Source organism: Zychaea mexicana, assembly GCF_025766255.1.
Source record: "Zychaea mexicana strain RSA 1403 chromosome Unknown BDB00scaffold_31, whole genome shotgun sequence".
NCBI classification, from domain to species: Eukaryota; Fungi; Mucoromycota; class Mucoromycetes; order Mucorales; family Lichtheimiaceae; genus Zychaea; species Zychaea mexicana.
In genome coordinates, this window is record NW_026516694.1 from 206,539 (window position 1) to 225,702 (window position 19,164).

The 19,164-nt window shown below is 43.2% G+C and overlaps 7 protein-coding genes across 7 annotated transcripts; 5 read left to right on the top strand and 2 right to left on the bottom strand.

The window, feature by feature from the left end:
• Positions 1 to 3,724: 3,724 nt before the first annotated feature.
• BDB00DRAFT_820632 (Eisosome component PIL1-domain-containing protein) lies at positions 3,725 to 5,727 on the top strand. Its single transcript, XM_053123312.1, has 3 exons — positions 3,725 to 4,053; positions 4,148 to 4,583; positions 4,670 to 5,727. The coding sequence occupies exons 1-3, from the start codon at positions 3,868 to 3,870 to the stop codon at positions 5,548 to 5,550; spliced, it is 1,503 nt and encodes a 500-aa protein (XP_052980301.1). The 5' UTR covers positions 3,725 to 3,867; the 3' UTR covers positions 5,551 to 5,727.
• Positions 5,728 to 5,819: 92 nt separating this feature from the next.
• BDB00DRAFT_905286 (pyridoxal phosphate-dependent transferase) lies at positions 5,820 to 7,518 on the top strand (the record flags this gene model as incomplete). Its single annotated transcript, XM_053128583.1, has 4 exons — positions 5,820 to 6,146; positions 6,251 to 6,545; positions 6,637 to 6,888; positions 6,969 to 7,518. 4 exons carry the CDS (start codon positions 5,820 to 5,822, stop codon positions 7,358 to 7,360), a joined length of 1,266 nt encoding a protein of 421 aa, XP_052980302.1. The 3' UTR covers positions 7,361 to 7,518.
• Positions 7,519 to 7,676: 158 nt separating this feature from the next.
• Positions 7,677 to 9,180, top strand: BDB00DRAFT_787476 (pyridoxal phosphate-dependent transferase; the record flags this gene model as incomplete). Its single annotated transcript, XM_053120706.1, has 4 exons — positions 7,677 to 8,003; positions 8,082 to 8,373; positions 8,470 to 8,718; positions 8,807 to 9,180. The coding sequence occupies 4 exons, from the start codon at positions 7,677 to 7,679 to the stop codon at positions 9,178 to 9,180; spliced, it is 1,242 nt and encodes a 413-aa protein (XP_052980303.1).
• Positions 9,181 to 9,479: 299 nt separating this feature from the next.
• BDB00DRAFT_787477 (pyridoxal phosphate-dependent transferase) lies at positions 9,480 to 11,027 on the top strand (the record flags this gene model as incomplete). Its single annotated transcript, XM_053120707.1, has 4 exons — positions 9,480 to 9,809; positions 9,919 to 10,210; positions 10,329 to 10,577; positions 10,648 to 11,027. 4 exons carry the CDS (start codon positions 9,480 to 9,482, stop codon positions 11,025 to 11,027), a joined length of 1,251 nt encoding a protein of 416 aa, XP_052980304.1.
• Positions 11,028 to 11,038: 11 nt separating this feature from the next.
• Positions 11,039 to 12,617, bottom strand: BDB00DRAFT_820642 (uncharacterized protein). Its single transcript, XM_053123313.1, has 2 exons — positions 12,375 to 12,617; positions 11,039 to 12,245 (listed from the first exon to the last, which is right to left on the bottom strand). Exons 1-2 carry the CDS (start codon positions 12,577 to 12,579, stop codon positions 11,176 to 11,178), a joined length of 1,275 nt encoding a protein of 424 aa, XP_052980305.1. The 5' UTR covers positions 12,580 to 12,617; the 3' UTR covers positions 11,039 to 11,175.
• A 1,265-nt stretch (positions 12,618 to 13,882) lies between these two features.
• On the top strand, positions 13,883 to 17,221 carry BDB00DRAFT_762651 (ubiquitin carboxyl-terminal hydrolase-domain-containing protein; the record flags this gene model as incomplete). Its single annotated transcript, XM_053119345.1, has 9 exons — positions 13,883 to 14,106; positions 14,212 to 14,500; positions 14,595 to 15,207; positions 15,419 to 15,641; positions 15,719 to 15,833; positions 15,923 to 16,096; positions 16,195 to 16,726; positions 16,822 to 16,976; positions 17,066 to 17,221. 9 exons carry the CDS (start codon positions 13,883 to 13,885, stop codon positions 17,219 to 17,221), a joined length of 2,481 nt encoding a protein of 826 aa, XP_052980306.1.
• Positions 17,222 to 17,638: 417 nt separating this feature from the next.
• BDB00DRAFT_820647 (uncharacterized protein) lies at positions 17,639 to 18,685 on the bottom strand. Its single transcript, XM_053123314.1, has one exon. It carries the CDS (start codon positions 18,661 to 18,663, stop codon positions 17,731 to 17,733), a length of 933 nt encoding a protein of 310 aa, XP_052980307.1. The 5' UTR covers positions 18,664 to 18,685; the 3' UTR covers positions 17,639 to 17,730.
• Between the last annotated feature and the right edge of the window lie 479 nt (positions 18,686 to 19,164).

The following is a 19,164-nucleotide window of genomic DNA, read 5'->3' on the forward strand; positions in this document are numbered from 1 at the left end:
TACACAGTGCGATGTCTGCTGCATTTTCTCCTTTGGCAAATCTGGTTGGCGCCACAACATGAGTCTGGTGCATGTTTGTTGTTCATACACAACAAGCTGAGCAATCTTTTTGGGCACCCTATCCACGCGTTCTTCTGTTATTTTGACCAAACTGCTCTCTGATGGTGCACAACACTCGACAGCATCCGATGCTCCTGCAATGGCACGACTGGTTTGTCTTTTTTTCTTTTTTTTTTTTTTGGACTCACGGCATGTTGGATACAACTTTTGATTAATGCGCTTCATTTTAGTCCGAAAACAACGGATGCAAGCGTCTTCTACGCACTATGTATGATAGCTCTTGCATAAATGTTTTCAGACAATTCAGGTTCCCACACATTAATTCTAAATCATATCAGCTTTTGATGTATACATAAAGTTCTGTTCAATAAAACCTACTTTAGCCTAAGCTCCAGAATTTGCCAGAATAATTTGCCTCTGACTGTACTGTCTCTAAGATTATGACATCCTTGGTAATTTTGAGAGAGGCTTCTTACAAACACGCTATTAGACAAGTTGCTTGTTAACACTCTACCACAGAATGCTTGCGGAGCAGTGTTGAAAGATTTTAAGGGGACAAATACTAGTAAACACAGCGAAGCATGGACTACGCGTGCCTTGACGCCTTTCTGTATAAACATGATACAATCCAGGCTGGTTCTTTCTTTTAGCGGTAAAATTGACGGTTATACTCTTCTCCATTGACCATATTACAGTACCAATGTATGTAATAGGGTAATGGCGATAATTACTTTGTGGACGCCAAAGCTTTTTAACTAAAAGCGAGCTTATTATTAAATTGTTCCTGTTTCCTTTTACATCGTTACGAAGCAGCAACTTGACTCTTTTCCAACGTTCGTTTACCTACCTTTGGTACAGGCCGACCCGCTTACATACCAGACTCATTTTGGCATACGAACATTATAATAGCCTCAACGGTATTGCCTAGAGATCAGTGACGATCCATTTTCGTCAGCATATAACAAATCTGATCTTGTCGTTGCGCTTTAGTTGTAAATATTCGCTATTCTATTCGTAAGCTTGTACTTTTTGACTTAGTATTGAAAACCATGATCTATCACCTGTTTTGATTTCCAGTTTGAACAAGTAAAGATGGTCCGTGCCTATTCTGCATATATCAAAAAAGCAGAAAGGCTTCTCCATCTTCCAACAGGTTTCGGGGTGTGTTGACGGTGAGTGTTCTCTCTTGCCTTTTCAGTTATATTAATCAATAACAAAACTGTATCATAGAACGGCATGTTGTTACATAGAGAGCATTGAAACTTTTGAAAGTATCAAAAACTGCATGATAAAAACTGCATTTTTGTACGCGGCGTGACACGGATATGTAGTAATGTGTCTAGCTAGCTGCGTTGATCCTAGAATGGGTGAGAAAATCACTCGGCTGTAGTAACAGACGGTGGCCCCAATGGGCCTCTCCGATCCGTCTTTTTATGTAAAAATGACTTTGACTCCTCGACCAACGTTAAAGATTATCTCCATTCTTACAAAGGCAAAAGACGCCGACGCCTATTCCTCATGAATTCAGAACCTGACTTTTTTCTTCAGCCGACTTTTTTGTGGCTATCATACGTAAAACAGCCGTAAAGCAATGTAGCTACACTTGGATTCGACCGCCCCGGCGATATTTCACAACAGCATTATGGATAAGCTAGAGTGTCGCTGCCGACCCTAGAGCTAAACATGAAATTCCAAACAAATCTCCTGTAAAGCCATATGTACAAAGTCTTGCTGCGCTTCTGGATGGGTAAATAAAATAGATACTCTGCATCGTTCGTAACAGCTACTTGTTGAAAAAAGATGCCGTTCAATGTAGGTTCAATAACACTAGACAAGCTTTGCGATCCACAGCGGAGCACAGTGATTCCGTTTTCTATGTACTGCTCGTAAGCTGTTGCTCTTGGCGTGATACGTTCCTATAGGACCTATAGTTTATATTCAGTGGCGTTGCTCTTAACTATAACGCTATAATGCTTTTACCGCTTTAACATGGCTTTTTTTTCCGGAAGAGTATGTAATATATCTAAATACTCATGTCCATGATGCCTACAGGATTACATCAACATTATGTCTACCCGCTTGACGGATATGTATACCACGGAAAGTTGTACTGTATTTCTGCTGTGGATACATTTTGGTATAATGAATGGTGTCGTAGCATTTTTCCACCTGAGGAATCCTTAAGTGCTAGCCAACACTCGGCAAGGATTCTTGGTATCCTTATATATACACCATCCTACTACTGAGCGTTGAATATTTCAGTTGGTGGCATTCCGTACCTAGTAGTGCTATTAAATGCGTCTCACTTCGTTCAATCTTTGATTTTCCTGAGCGTCGTAAGATGTAAATCCAATGTAAGAAGCACGGCAACAAGCTTTATGCATCTTAGCCATGACATTCGGAATGATTTCTCGAGTGATGCATCTACTACTGGCCGCAACGAGGCCAAACCAACGTATATACGCGAGAACCCCTTGTATCCATCGGACACTCTGACTGTCTTCATCACCAGTGAATGCTTTAGTCAGGACGGTCACAACAGTTGGGAAGCGACTTTGGCGTCTAGTATATATACTAAGCCAATCAACTGTTTACTGTCATAGCAACCATAAAATGCAATCGATGTAACCCTGCACATCTACTGTCTTTCATTCCTTCAGCTATAATTAAATGCCCTCAGCGGTGTAAAGTACTCTGAGAGTAAAAGCTGTTTGACGATGCAATCATGAGAATGACAGGCAGCGAAGCGAGGAGCGGTGACTAGGATATGTACAGTAGTACATAAAGATCTCTAATTAATAGCATGAAAAATCAGCAAAACGTATTGTTTGTTTCTTTGTGTGATCATCTATGCCTTGAATAAATGAAATAACGTCTAGGGTGTCGTCATAGCGATATGGGTAAGTATGTATTCTGATACCCGTTATCTGATTGAATAAGTAACGTTCGCTATGAACTCATGGGCCTTAAATTTAAAGGGAAGATATCTTTGTATACAAGCAGTTGGAATGCTGGGTCACCAAATGTTATGATCGCCGAAAGAATGACTGCAGGCGCGCTAAACAATAATGCTCAAAGTGGCCATACCATAGCTTAACTTACTTTTGTCATCACAGTGATATGGCAGTATATTTGGCTATGGAATTGACCTAGATACGCATAGCCAACTTGAACTTTCACAGGAACCGCATTTCGGATCAAATGATCGAATGACATACAGGAGTTTCTTAGCGATCCATTTGACGACCAAATCCAGCATGCGAAAGACACCGACCTGAATAATCAAAGGCGCTGAGCACCACGAAAATCCTGAGCATCTTGCCTTGCAACGTGTAGCTTGATCCGTTTTTATATTCACGAGTGACCTAATTCTAAGCTGTGGCGCGTGTTCGCCTTAAATGATCTGATTGTGTAGCATAAATGATGTCATCCCACCGTTCAGCTGCCATACTCGAGCAAAGCATTCGCTATTCTTGAGTAGATTTCTATAGTAGCACACTTTCGTGCTGATGGTTTTGGCAGTATCTGTTACAAAAGAAGGGTTTCTGTATGTCCTGTAATAGCTTGCCTCGATAAATAAGCATATGCGTTATGACACCACAGACAAACAAAAAGTCAAAAGATGTTCATGCGAAAATAGATCAGGAGATTTCCATTTTTGTAGTCAACGGCGAAGGCATTACGGAATAGAATCCGCGTGTGCGCTTTTTTTTATACTGCAATGGTAACACAACATATTTGAAGTATTGCAACAAAGTTTTTTTTTCTTCTTTTCCTTTCTTTTGTGAAGTTTTACAGTTTCCAACAATGTTCTCTTTTAATCCGTTCCACGTATTAGGGAATAGAAACCATGTCGGTCCTGACAAAAACCTGCTAATGTTCCTGGAGGCAGAAAAGACCGCCGCAAAGCAATGGGCCCGTATGTCCGAAGAGCGAAGGATCTCTGCCAATCACTTGAAAATGTTTGGCCAGCCACTCGGCGATGACCTGACGGTAAGAAACAAGAGAGAATATACGATAGGAAAAATACGAGGGCGGGAGGAAAAAGAAAAGAAAAGAAAAAAGTTCTCAACAAGCGATATAATAGGACGTGACAAGCAAGCTCGGTGAACTATTGATCTTGTTTAGCTCGACCATGACAGAATTTTCCAGCAGCTATGATCAATACTGCGATACCATGAAGACAATGGCGGATAAAGAAAGCACGTTGCTTTCAGACAGAGAGAAGCGAGCCAGGCTAATAGAAGCTATCGAAAGACACGAGCAGGAACATCCAGGAGGAGTTGACAAGTTGATGCAGTTAAAGGAACAGCTGGCCAAGGTTGAGAGCAAGACTCTGCCAGCCGAGACAGGATTGGGCAACTATCAGCGCATCGCGATGCGTGAAGCCATGTATCTGTTGCTGAACGGAATGGACGAAATGGCAAGTAAGATGGATATGATTGCGTCCTTTGGCAAGTACATTGTGGATGAGCTGGATGTCACACCTATCGAACCAGGTCAGGGCCGACCCGAATATTCCGGTAAAAAAAGCACTTTTCAATTTGATAGGTTCTATGGGGTGCAGAAGGAAAAAGAAATGTGCTGATATGGATCATGCATTTTTAAGGATCGGAGCGCACGGCTACTGTCGTCAAGGATGTAAAACGCGCAGTGGACTTTTGGAAGCCTGACGGTGCAAAATTACGACGTACTCTTACGTCTCAGCATGGCCACAACCCGCTTGTCAAAAAGTTACCGCCGGCACCCCCTGTGCCTACAACTTTGACTGACGACGAACTGCCTACCAGGGAAGAGAAGGAAAAGGACGATGCAGAAAAGACCCAAGAAAACGATGAGCAGTTAGAAAATGAAGAAGAAAAGGCGGATGAGGACGACAATGCGTCATTTTATTCAATGTCCAACACGGCAACTCCTACGGATAAGCCAGAGGAAGCAAGTCACAAGCCGGACGAGCCAAGCCCATCTTCTCGCTACCTCCATGTACGCAACACGTCGACGGAAAGTAACCCGGGTGGGTTTTATCCACCTCAGTCTCCTCGTCCAGCTGTTGGCCCCGGTGGCTTCTCGTCCGTGTACCTCGACCAGCAGCAAAACCTATACCAGTTTTATCAGCATTATGCTCCACCACAGCCTTACGAAGACATGGCAAGACATCATTACCGTCCTAGTCCATTTGCTAGCCCATACATGGGTCCTCAACAAGGCGGCGCTGGTGGCAGTCATTTGGGACCAGGCGGTTTCGTTCTCCCCTCCAGCAACCCATATTACCACTCACCAGCAGCGCCTCCTATTCAACCACAGCCATCTATCTCAACATCCACATTGTCAAGTTTACCCTCGACCGGTGGAGCTGAAGCGACGCCATCTGCATCCCCATCGCAGCACAATACCACGATTACCAACCATCACCTTACTGAAGATTCCGAGTCACCTCAAAGCGAAGATCATAATAACGATGATCATGATAATCATCGTAGCAGTTCATAATAGTGACAAGAGTTGTAATTAGATATTAGAAATATAATAGAGCGTAGAAAACTGTTGATATATTTGTATAAACAAATAATGGTTGGCGCAAACTAAAAGCATGTTTTGGATTGCCGACTGCTTGCAATATGGCGTAACGTTGTGAAGATCGCCGACTGCTTGCATGAATTCTTATTGGCGCCTATACACATTTTAAAGGGTTGCCCATCGTCAAATTTGAGTGGTTTCAGCTTTACTCCTTCCTACACCTTTTCAAAAAAAAGTCAATCATGACTATTGCAAAAATACCATTCGGTCGTGCACTGCGTTCTGAATTTCTCTTGGAAGAGCAATACGTTCCCCTCAACCATGGCGGTTACGGAGCATGCCCGCGCGTTGTCCGATCAGCGATGCGTCGTTACCAGGATCAAGCTGAGCAGAATCCAGACAGGTGGTTATTACGTCTAGTATTCAAACATTTGAAGGAAAACCGGGATCGTGTGGCTGCGCTTGTCCAGTGCGATTCACCCGACTTGACGTTCACAAGCAACGCTACCTCTGCCATAAATTCGGTAGTTCGTAGTGGGTTTCTCAATCCAGGAGAAAAGATACTTTGGGTAATACGCGGAATGAATAGAATAGCGTCAAAACAAGATATGAAGAGGGAATTGAATTGTATAACCCATACCATGTATGCACTAACTTCTTTTTTTTTATATAGTTCAATACTACAGCACATAGTTCCGTTAAGAAAATTATGACGTTTCTTGAGGACACGCACAAGATGACACTTGTACCTGTCGAGCTTCAATATCCATTATCCGATCAAGACGTGCTTGATATTACAAGACGGGCGATTGAACATGAATTAGCCAAGGACCCAAAAGTACCTATCCGGCTTGCAGTGTTCGATGCCATAAGTGCGCTTCCGGCAGTACGGGTTCCATACGAAGCAATGATCCAGCTTGTCAGAGAGTACAAAATCCTTTCACTGGTAGACGGCGCCCACGCCATAGGTATTGTATTATGCGCACTACATACAGCTTGAATCTGTATAACTAAAACCCAGCACTTGCTGTATCATCCTATATGAATGTGGCACACAAGGTCAAATCCCATTGAACTTGCGCGAGGCAGATCCAGACTTTTTCATTTCGGATTGTCACAAGTGGTTATTCGTACCCCGGGGCTGCGCGATCCTATACGTACCTAAACGTAACCAGAACTTTGTTCACTCGTGTATAATCAGTCGTGAATACAAGAGCACTGCCATGAAAGGAACTGTTAGCACACCATTTGAGCGGGAGTTTGCATGGCCAGGGGCAACTGACTTTAGTCCTTATCTGTGTTTCAATGATGGTATGATAATGGCATTTTTCTCTCACTTGAGGGTCATCAAGTATTTTCATTGAAATGGTAACTAATATGTATCGTTGTAGCTCTCGATTTCCGCGAATCCCTAGGTGGAGAAGAGGAAATTCAGAAATATTGCAACAAGCTGGCACGTCAAGGTGGCCAACTGGTAGCGGACGCATTGGGTACTGAGTTGTTGTTGCTGGAAACCAAAGACGAGGATGAACCGACCTTTGCCATGGTTAACGTGCGTCTTCCATATATGGACAAGCACAACCGACCGGAGAAGGAGATCATTGACATCATCTTTGACAAGTTGATGTTTGAGCGCAATACGTCTGCTGGGCCATTTAAACATTATGGCAAGTGGTATGTACGCTTATGCGCTCAAGTTTATAATGATCTGGATGATTTCCAATACTTTGCTCAAGCGATTCAAAAAGTGGTGGATGAGCTAGAGAAAGAAAACATTGACTAAGTGACAATAAAGCAGACAAATTGAGTTAGTGCTATATATATCGCCGGGTTTGATTGTATCATTTACACCTAGTTAGCACGACAATGACTAAATCTATGTTTTCTTTCATGTCATCATAACAACTTGAAAGAAGTCTGTATTGCTATGTATATGCTCGGCTTATGGATGGGTGGAACGAAGAGTCAATTGTATGCAGTAGCACACACATGCATGCAATGTGAGTCATACCGAAACAACCTTCGGTATAAAACTTTGTATAGTCGAACGTTCGGTATTGCCAACTACTTGTTCTTCTGGCCTGTGCTTCCTCCCGACCATGACAAATTCCAAACTGTTTGGTCATGCCTGTCGCTCCCTATTTCTTTTGGAAGACGGTTATGTTCCTTTAAATCACGGTAGTTTTGGTGTATGTCCTCGTTCTATTCGTCCACGATGGATTCAATATCAAGACCAGATCGAACGTCACCCCGATCGCCTTTTAAGACGCGAAATTTTTCAGCACTTGAAAAAGAATCGAGCCCGCATTGCCAGTTTGATCAATGCCAATGTGGACGAGTTGGCATTCGTGGCGAATGCCAGTTACGGCATTAATTCGGTTGTTCGATCGAGTTTTATGAATAACCATGGTGACAAGGTGATTTTCGTAAGTCTCGTGCCTACATCTGAAATATTTTCCCACGCCTTTATTGAAAAAGTCTGACCACGGTATTCTCTTTTGAAGTTTACAACGGCTTACAATGCTGTGGAACGCACCATGCAATTTTTGGAGGATGCACACAAACTTGAATTGGTGCCTGTCAAGCTCAATTATCCTCTGCTTGATCAGGAAATTCTTGATATCGCAAAAGAAACCATCGAGCGTGAGTTGGCACAGGATCCCAATGTTCCTATTCGTCTTGCAGTCTTTGATGCAATCAGTTCGGTTCCAGGTGTGCGATTTCCGTTTGAAGCCATGATCAAACTTGTCAGAGAATATGACATTCTTTCTCTTGTGGACGGTGCTCATGCTATTGGTAATGCATACCTGTTATTTGAAAATGCGAAGGGCTTGTTTTTTCTTTCTACTATATGCTGACCATGAAATCACTTTTAATATCTTGGATATGCAGGCCAAATACCGTTGGATCTGCATGCAGCTGACCCTGACTTCTTTGTCTCGAATTGTCACAAGTGGCTCTTTTGCCCAAGAGGTGCAGCATTTCTTTATGTACCCAAGCGTAACCAAGCACTAGTACACCCCAGTGTCATCAATTATGCGTATAAAGACGAAAGCGATTCTGGAGTCAGCACAACTTTTGAACTGGAATTCGAATGGCCTGGCACTGTCGATTTCAGCACTTATCTGTGTGTCGGTGACGGTAAATGCCAAAAGATTCTTTTCATTGTGCCTAGCAAAAAAAGAAAAAAGCATCATGTATTGATGACTATTATGCTCCAAAATCATAGCGCTCGATTTTCGAAATTCACTCGGTGGTGAAGAAGCGATCCAGAGCTATTGTAACGATTTGGCACGTCAAGGAGGTCAACTATTGGCGGAAGCCTTAGGCACTGAAGTTCTCGAAAATGTAGATAATTCCCTGACCGTTGCCATGACCAATGTCCGTATACCATTCGAGAACAAGCGCAACAGACCCAACAGCCAAGTCGTTCGACTTATCATTGACAAATGTATCTATGAACAAAATACCGCCTGCCAGCCATTTTTCCACAACGGTCAATGGTACATTCGCTTGAGCGCCCAGATCTACAACGAACTTGACGATTTCCGTCACTTTGCACAAGCGATCCAGCAGATTTTGAAAGAATTAGACGAAGAATAGCAGTAACTGTTTTACTCTAACAAGAGCACACGCATATGTTTATAATACAACCTATCAGACTATCATATTCAGACTGGTATTTGTTTTGTTTCATTCAGTTGTTATGCTGATATATAGCGGCATATTTAACCTTATTTTATAAGGAAAGCCTGTGAGGATTACAAGGGAGAAGGTCCGTGGGAAAAGTGCTCAGGGGTACGAGAAGTGGTTACTTCATCCGGCCGCTCTCTTACTTAAAAGGTTGTTAAACGCGGCATTGTACCCTTTCTTTTTCTCTTACATTCTTGCATAAAATAACCATGACAAACTCCAAAACCACCCCCTTTGGTAAAGCAATGCGTTCTCATTTCTACTTGGAGGACAACTATGTTCCTTTGAATCACGGCAGTTTTGGCGTCTGCCCACGATCGCTGCATTCACTTATGCGCCATTATCAAGAAGAATCAGAAAAGCATCCCGATCGGTTCTTGAAACGACAAGTGTTCAAGGATTTGTATAAGAATCGTGAACGACTGGCTGCGCTCGTTCATGCGCATCCGCAAGAGTTGGCCTTTGTAGTTAATGCTTCCTATGGTATCAATTCCGTTGTCAGATCTGGCTTTATGCAACCAGGCGATAAATTACTCTTTGTAAGTTTTTTTTCATGTCATCATAGTAACCTTTTATAGTTGAATATGATAAGGGCACAAGGTTTTGTTCTATAACACGGAGACAACAACAACAACAAACTATGTATAGTTCACTACTGCGTACAACGCAGTTGAGCGCACCATGACGTTTCTGCAAGACGCGCATAAAGTGAAACTGGTGCCTGTTGAGCTCAACTATCCTCTACTTGACCAAGAAATACTTGATCTCGCAAAGGAAACAATTGAACAGGAGCTGGCAAAGGATCCAGACGTGCCCATTCGTCTTGCAGTCTTTGATGCAATTAGTTCTGTGCCGGCAGCAAGATTTCCATTCGAGGCCATGATCAAGCTCGTCAGAGAGTACGATATCTATTCACTTGTGGATGGTGCCCATGCTATTGGTATATACACAATGCCTTCCTAATTGTCGTTGGATACATATATGTGTCTGTGTGTGGATGAGGAACTCGAAATACTCGCATTATTGCTAAATAGGGACTTTAACTTTTATTGTGACAGGTCAAATCCCATTGGATTTACACAAGGCAGATCCAGACTTTTTTGTGTCGAACTGTCACAAGTGGGGATATGCTCCCAGAGGTTGCGCTTTTCTTTATGTGCCTAAACGGAACCAGGCTTTAGTTCATCCAAGTGTTATCAATTACGCTTACAAGGATGAGAGATCTTCCGGAATAAGCACATCGTTTGAAGAAGAGTTTGCATGGCCAGGCACGGTGGATTTTAGCACTTATCTATGCATCAATGCTGGTATGGTAGTCAAGTAAAGCAAAGTTGATTAGGACAGTGATTGTTCAAATGACATATTTGAAATTTCTAGCTTTTGATTTCAGAGAATCAATCGGCGGTGAAGAAGCAATCCAGAAGTATTGCAATGACCTGGCACGTCAAGGAGGTCAGCTGGTTGCCGAAGCATTAGGAACAGAAGTGCTGGAGAATCAAGACAAGACGTTGACGGTGGCCATGACAAACATTCGCTTACCATTTTTAAACAAACGCGCTAGATCGGACGGAGAGATTATCAACATTATCGTGGACAAATGTATCTACGAGCACAATACCATGTGTTCGCCTTATAAACACAATGGGCAATGGTTTGTACGCCTTAGCGCTCAGGTGTACAATGACCTGGATGATTTCCGTTATTTTGCAGACGAGATCCAAAAGGTTTTGAGAGAGTTAGAAGATAAGAATGAGTAGTATGGTAGAGAGTATGATACGATGCTTATTAGGTATTATTACATAAAAGAGAGATTTTCTAAAAGATCAAAACAAAAGGAAACAAATTACATGGGTGGTATAGCGTGCCGATAATGGGGATTATTTACAAAATGAGATACTGTCAAGATTACTTTTCATAGTAAGGGGGAGGTGGTGGAGAACTATCATCGTTTGCACTAGCAGCACTTTGCTGGCGAAACATCATCCAATCCTGTCTAATACAGCGGCGTTTTTTCTTGTAGTCCAGGTAGCACGGACAAGCAAAGAACCCGGCTGGTGTTGAGTCATCGGTGGCAGGCTCACCCGTGAGCGCTTCTTCATAGGTTGGGAGTACAGCATAATCCTCCTTGAGCCGACAGTCTAGAATCGTAAATGGCAATTCAAGATTGATAATCGATCTTTCGGGCTGATCTGGGACCGACAACTCGATTGATATTTTGAGACAGTGCCTCAGCTCGATCTCGTTGAAGAACGTCGAATGGTTCATACCGTCGACGCAGTTGGGTAGTTTCAGCACAAAACGATACGAGAACGGTAATGGAATATGTGCATTTTTCGTCGTCAATGCGCGTTTAAGCTGAGCGGGCGGTACCTCCTTGACGACATGTCTTAGGCTGGGATCATTTGTATTGGAGACTGAGCTGAGCTTGAGTTTAAAGTCGAACATCTCAGCTCGACGAGCACCATATTCCGGGAGACGGTATATCCGCTGTTCACTTGCTATCACGTTGAACGATTCGAGCGAAACGTCGTTTTTCGTATGTGGTGTAAGCGTCAGCGTAATGGGAAACTGTGTACCGGACGACACAATCGCAGTCTCGACGCACACGTGGGCTTCACAATATTCCAGTTGTCGCTCCACGTTGATCGAAGTTGTCGGTAAATTGTGGGAAGCCAGCGCGGAATCGTATGTTGTCATTGTCCGCAACAGCAAAATCTCACGCCGACTTTTCAGGTTGGGTACGCTCAGGCCCGGTCGATGGACTGTGACAGATACGTAGTAGAACACTTTGGCTAGATCGTCTTCGATCGTCTCGGTCAAACGGTTCGGCAAAAGGAATTCAAACGGCCAGCGATGTAATCCAGCATTAATGGTTTTGTCGTAGTGATTCTCCTGGTGGTCCCAGGATTCTAGAATAATGTTTTGTTCATGGACCGTTTTTTCATGGAACATTTTTGTTCCGCGAGAGCCGATGCCTGGAAATATCCATGGGGGTTTGTTATATGTAGTTTTGTGTTGTTAATAGATGTACATATCATATCATGTCATGACAAGTACGGAGATCATGGCATAACAGCAAAATACGTTATCTCTTTATTTATTACCTTCGGGCCATAGCATGTGCGATTTGCCGGTGATCTTGACAACTACAGACGATGCCGAAATGGGTTTTGACAGGACCAAGACAATCTCACCCCTTAGGACATGTGTTGCTGGGTTGCTGGGGGGTCCACGAAGATATACGACGGGTTCTGCAAGTTCAATAGAGAGCTGCTTATTTCCTGTCAAAAATGGAACTGTCACTGGCATGCCCCACGTTTGTGTGTGTCCTGCAAAAAAAAATAAAGGTGGAAAAAAGAGAAAGTAAGGCAAAAAACTCAGTTTGGCATTTTTTAAACATAGCCGACTTGCCTGCTGTGTTGTAAAAAGAAAAAATTGTTAGGTGCCGTCGTAGGGGATCGTGCTGGTGCATATACGTTCCACTCTTCTGGTTTTCTTTCTTTTTTGTTTTTTGTGGGGGCTTTTTGATGGAGAGTAGTTGGACCCAAGTACACAGTCTATGCGACCAAAGCATTGACAAAGTCTCACCTGTCTCGGCAGTGACATGGGATCCATATTTTGAGCTACTGTGGGTTGGCAACGATGCAGTAAGTTCTTTTCTTCTTCTTCTTCTTCTTCTTCCTCTTATTACCCGCGCCGTCGTAGCAGTTGCCCCCTTCTTATCGATTGCAAGACAAATAACGATATTGTGTGACAATGTAATGCATCAGGGCCGCGTTTCATCGTACTCTGGCGACGGACTGCAACGCTATACTTCATTTAAGGCACACAAAAATGAACAAGTTCGGCAGATTCGTTTGACTGACCGAGGCGTGATTACACTGAGCTCCACCAGTATACAAATGCGAGATCGACGTGGGCTTGTACGATGCAATGTGAGGTATATGCAAATACAGTCCTTTAAATTTGCTCTCAGTGCCTCATTAGACGCATGGAATAAGTGCTAAATTGATCCTATAAATCAGCGATGAAAACACCAAAGATTTACATACCATGGTATTCGATACGCCGACGAATACAAATGAACTCATGGTGGCAGGTCAACAAGAGGATATGCTTGTGGTGAATTTGGCTCGAGGAGCAGTGACAAAGACTATACCGGGTGCGTCGAACATTGTTGTTATGCGGAATACGGCTCGTGCAGTATGTTGTGGATCGTTGCTTGGTGAAGTAACTATGCGAGATCCACGGACGATGCGGGTCGAACAACGACTGCAAGCACATACGGCCACCTTATCTGATCTGGATGTATCTGGCAATCTGCTGGTAACTTGTGGATTTTCTCAAAGGTCAGGATAAGGAAAGGTCTGGTTGGATAGATTGAAATAGTAGTAAGATGCTAAAATGCTATTTATACTGCTACAGGCAAAATTCATTGTTGATTGATCCACTGGTCAAAGTATACGACGTCCGAATGTTAATGCGATCACTGGCACCCATACCGTTCCCAAGCGGCCCAATGTTTGTCAAGATGCATCCGATGCTAAGCACCACCTGTCTTGTAGCATCTCAAAGCGGGCAGTTTCAGATGTGCGATATATCGAGTTTGACAATGGGATCATATGCACCTCCAGCACAGTTTTTCCAAATTCAGAGCACGAGTTATATTACATCAATGGATATATCAAGCTCGGCACATACGTTGGCATTTGGTGATGCAGCGAGCTTTGTGTATCAGTTTACTGACAGAGACGTTTACGATGTGAACCCATACTCTATGGGATTATCGACGGCGGATGTGGTTGAGGTACCAGAAGTACACATGACAGAGGAAAGGTAAAGCGTTACTTTCTTTGTCCATTTGCACACGGTCTATATGTCTTCTTGTTTAAAGGGCTATGGGAGGATACTGATGCGAAAGAATCGTTATCGTATATATAGTCCATTATCATCAGTCGGTTTACCCTATTACACAGAGCCTTTACTGTCCAATTGGCCATTATACCCATCGGTTTTTGATGCATCATGTCCTCCACCACATATCGACGATGAATTGCTCAAAAACATGAAAACTGTGGACTTTGTTGGCTACGCACCAAATCCTGGGCTCCGCCGAAATCAAGCACCACGGAAGAAGAAGCCGTTGCATAACAGACGTAATGGACCGAAATTTCGATCAGAACAGGAACGCGATATGCTACTGTCGAATTCTATTTTGGATGATCAAGAAGTGCAAGTGAGTGATGCTTAAAGTGACTTTTTGAATTGATAAAAAAAAGGTTGAGGTTATGAAGACTAAACAATTTTTTAACTTGTTGTTTAAGCAACACCGTGGAGAGCATCGAACATCATCCGTGGCAGATATCAGTGCAACTGATCCAATGGCACTTAATATGCCAAGCTACTATCGACGAGTGGAGATTCAGTACAGTAAATTTGGTGTGGAGGATTTCGACTTTGAATATTACAACCGAACATGCTACGGTGGGCTGGAAACACATATCCGCAACTCTTTCTGCAATTCGTTATTACAAGTGCTTTACTTTACGGTGCCATTACGAAGAGTAGCAACATCACATATCAAGTCACTCTGCTCGCACCCCAAATGTTTCCTATGTGAACTCGGATTTTTATTCCGCATGCTGGAAGCATCCCATGGCCAAAATTGTCAGGCAACAAATTTCTGTCGTACACTGACGATGAGCCCGAAAGCAGCAGCACTCAGCTTGTTTGAGCCAGATATTCCAGATCCAAGCTTCTCATACTCAAGTCTGATACAAAGCTTTGCACGGTTTTTACTGGAAGAACTACATGGCGAAGCTTTCCAGCCAGACGATACAAATCCAGTGATTTCAAAACTATTGGATTCACCCAACCCGTCTACAATCCAACAATTGTTCGGTGTACAAACATTGTTTACCGTTGAATGTGCGTCGTGTGAACAAGTCGTCAAGCGAACAACGTTTCCCTTTGTTATTGACATGATATACCCCAGATCGGTGAGTTATATTCTTTTATGGGTTTGAGAGTGCTATATATAGTTGATAAAGATCACTTAAAAGCCTAACCTGATAGGAACAGAAAACGCGCAAACGCTCGTTCACACATCTACTAAAAGGAAGCTTATGTCGTGAAAGCAAAACCAAAGCATGGTGCTCGACGTGTCGTCGATATCGTCCACTCACTACAAAAAGAACCGTTCTCGCATTACCAAATGCGCTATTCATCAATGCGGGCACAGCATATCCTGAAGACGAAGCGCTATGGCGACAGAATGGCCCTGGCTCTCCACGGAATAACAACAGTAAACAAGACAACAGTAATGATGGCGGGAGTGACCCTCCAAGGTCAAATCCTTGGGTACCAGAAAGGTTCGTCATATTACATCTGTGCGTGATAGAGAAAAAAGAGTCATGTTTTTACTTATTCTGCCATCAATTGATTATAGATTCGGCATACACATTAACGGCTCAGAAGTTGTTATCAAACCGTTATTGCCAGGCAGTGACATTCCTGAAGAATTTCAAAAGACATCCAAGACATGTGCTATCTATGAACTAGCGGTAATGCCAACATGGTTGAACTCGAAACGCGATTTTCTTTCTTGGCTTATAAGCTGATATACTGTCTTTTGTGTATTTCGATATACCAGGCATCTATTGTGGAAGTAAAAGCAGAAGACGAAGATCCGCATCTAGTAGCACAAATCAAAATACCTCCAGATGAGTTGGATTCATCGTCAACGTCACCTTGGTATCTTTTCAATGACTTTCTAGTGCGAAATATCCGGGAAGAAGAAACGATGTCATTCAAGGGCAAATGGAAGGTAAGAAATATGGAAATAGCATGTATAAAATCTCTCACTATTCTGCTTGCTATGTCTGTATACTCATGTCGTACAATTGAATGTCATTGATAACGTAGGCCCCATCTATACTACAATACAAACGAGTGGACTCTGATGAGAGTTTAGACCTGAGCGGATTACCAGATCAAGCAGACTGCTCAATTCTCTTCAACGACACGACTGTTGCTAATCGACCGGCAGTCAATCCCAAATATCAAATACTCACAGCAGATGAGATGCCGAAAAAGGGAACTTTGGTTGCGTTGGACACGGAATTCGTTGCTTTGAAACGCGAAGTGACGGAAATCCGAAGTGACGGCACCAAATCCTTGATCCGCCCCAGCACGTTAGTCATGGCTCGCCTCAGTGTGATCCGAGGTGAAGGGCCAAAGGAAGGCGTTCCGTTTATTGACGACTATATTGAAATTACCGAGGAAGTTGAGGATTACTTGACTGAGTTTAGTGGTATCACTGCATTGGACATCAATCCCAACACTACTACGCATACATTGGTGGACCACAAAATGGCATATGCAAAACTTCGGTTGTTGGCGGATCTCGGATGTGTCTTCATTGGACATGGTCTGGTCAAAGATTTTAGAACTATCAGTAAGCTGGTTTCGTAACATTTTATCTGGACGGGGAGACACCCTTTGTACTGTCCTAGCTCTCTCTGCTAATGAATTTATGTCTACTTTATAAAGATATACTGGTGCCACCTGAACAAATCATCGATACGGTAGATATATATCATATCAGAGATCGACAACGAAAAATATCGCTACGGTTTTTGGCGTGGCATTTACTTGGACAGGATATCCAATCCGAGGGTCACGACAGTATCGAGGATGCTGAAACCGTAAGTGACATTTAACATCGTGATTGTTAGGCGGGGTGTGGGGTTCTTGAGTGTGTATATAACAGTTTTTGCATGGATTGCATATATAGGCATTGGTGCTGTTTAGAAAGTATCAGGAGTACAAAAAAACAGGTGAATTTGGAAAGGTGATCGAAGGCGTATACGTAGCTGGCATGCGATCCAATTGGTTAAAGAAACCAACTCGCGAGCTACGACCACCGTTTCCTGGTTCCCCACGACCATAATTGATATGGTTTGATTTTAGTTCTTTGCTAATATTTTTTTCATGTACATTCCATCTGCTTTTCCAACCACTGTTGCCGCTCTTTGATCACCCTTTCTTCACTTCCTACATAGCATCCCCGAAGAATAATAAGTCAATAACTCAATAAAAACAACAAATAATACAAATATACAAAGGAATAAATAATAGTGCTTTTGAAGGCCATTGAGTCATCCCCACACTAAACAGAATAGGTATTGTTGATAGCTGCAGGAACCACATGCATTGATCGTTGTGCTACTTTGGAAATTGTAGTTCCGGACGAAACAATAGTGGAAGCAAAGAGTGTATATTTTTTTTAAATTCTAGAAGCTACTATGGATATATAACAACAAAGGGGATACGATTCATTTTTTACAAGGATAAAAGAGAGCGAGAGAGAGAGAGAGAGAGAGAGAGAGAATATGCATATTAGATACAAAAGGGGATGGAGCGTTGAAGGGATAGACTATACATGAGAGCAGCAGACTACTACAACTGTGGATCATCATGGAAAAACATGTCCAAAAGCGACGGGATGCTCAGTCCCACCCGTTCGACTAAAAAATACCCACATGCCCTACTGCTCATAGACATCGGGTCCCGTTCCCGTGCAGGCACGCGGCGAGCATATTCCTTTGGTAATACTGGCCTTGGTGGGTCCAACGCTGCTGCTGCTGCCGCGTTGTCGTTGTCGTTGTCGTTGTCGTTGGTGGTAAAGGTGGTGGTGAAGGTTGCTGTCGTCTCCGCTGCAATGGTGTTATCGTTGGTGCTAGGACACAAAAGACAAGCATCGACCCAGCAGCCCATTTGCTCAATGGTCATTTCCCGACTTGATTGCGATTGTGTTGCGAATTCGCTTGCTCCGGAAAACGTGCCAGCGCGTGTCGGCGGAAGCTGTTTGCGAATATCCCACAGTGATGCCAGCGTCGTTCTACCACCACCACCTTCTCTTGCTCCTGCTACTTCTTTTCCTCCTCTACTGCTTGATGACTGTCGCTGTCCATGATGATAATTGTATGAGAGCTGCTCTGCTGTTGGTCTCAGTAATAACTTGCCATGGGATACATACGAATCCTCCACCCTGAAATAATGCTGTTCCGATGCAAAGCCTGGAAACAACCATAGGATACGACTTGGGATATCCATTTTCGCAAAGTACAGTGGGACCCACGACTCGTTTTTGAGCCAACAACTCGCATTCGGTCGAGGTGCAGATAGCTCACATAAGTTTGTCGACACCAGGTTCAGTAACGGCTCACTATTCTTCTTGTTGTTGTCATGCCTCGACGACGATGAGAGATGGATCCGTAGTGCTTCGTCTACGATGGTTTCTGGCAGTACCTGATATAGAGTTTTGAAAGTCGTCAAAGGCACCAACGATATTATGTGCAGCGCGATTTCAAGTGGTACTCGATCGAGCATTGAAGATGGGATGATATAAGCGAGAGAGAGAGAGAGAGAGAGAGAGTATATTTTAGATAAAAGTAGGATAATGCAGTAGTAAGGTGACCTGGAAGAGAAACTCCAAGGAGAAGGGAAACGAATGAGTAAGGGAAATCGATTATGCCACCCTCCCCTCCCCTCGACCCTGATTGTGGGGACCCATTTGGAAAAAAAGTGTCGGAGTCTTAACAACCTTTCGGCATGGAGCATCCAAAACCGGATGAAATACTGTACTTTACAAAGCCGAAATGGGACTCACTAGCTGAGATGAGACTGGGTGTATTTGATACGTATCCCTGCAGACTCTATAAGCTACGCTGTGGCCGGCTTCAATCCTTTTTCTTTACTGAGACTGGTATTGCGATGAATTTAAAAAAAAGTGCTGCTGCCAGAATTGGTATGAAATGTCTAAAGTAGCAGTTTAATTCTGTTTACACACGGTTGTTTGTGACGATGATATCCAAAAAACGTCATTGAGAC

Coding starts and splice junctions, on each gene's coding strand:
- BDB00DRAFT_820632 (XM_053123312.1), top strand. CDS start 3,868: ATGTTCTCTTTTAATCCGTTCCACGTATTAGGGAATAGAAACCATGTC. Junction 4,054..4,147: donor CACTCGGCGATGACCTGACG/GTAAGAAACAAG, acceptor GCGATATAATAG/GACGTGACAAGCAAGCTCGG. Junction 4,584..4,669: donor GGGCCGACCCGAATATTCCG/GTAAAAAAAGCA, acceptor TGCATTTTTAAG/GATCGGAGCGCACGGCTACT.
- BDB00DRAFT_820642 (XM_053123313.1), bottom strand. CDS start 12,579: ATGCCAGTGACAGTTCCATTTTTGACAGGAAATAAGCAGCTCTCTATT. Junction 12,246..12,374: donor GCACATGCTATGGCCCGAAG/GTAATAAATAAA, acceptor GGATATTTCCAG/GCATCGGCTCTCGCGGAACA.
- BDB00DRAFT_820647 (XM_053123314.1), bottom strand. CDS start 18,663: ATGCTCGATCGAGTACCACTTGAAATCGCGCTGCACATAATATCGTTG.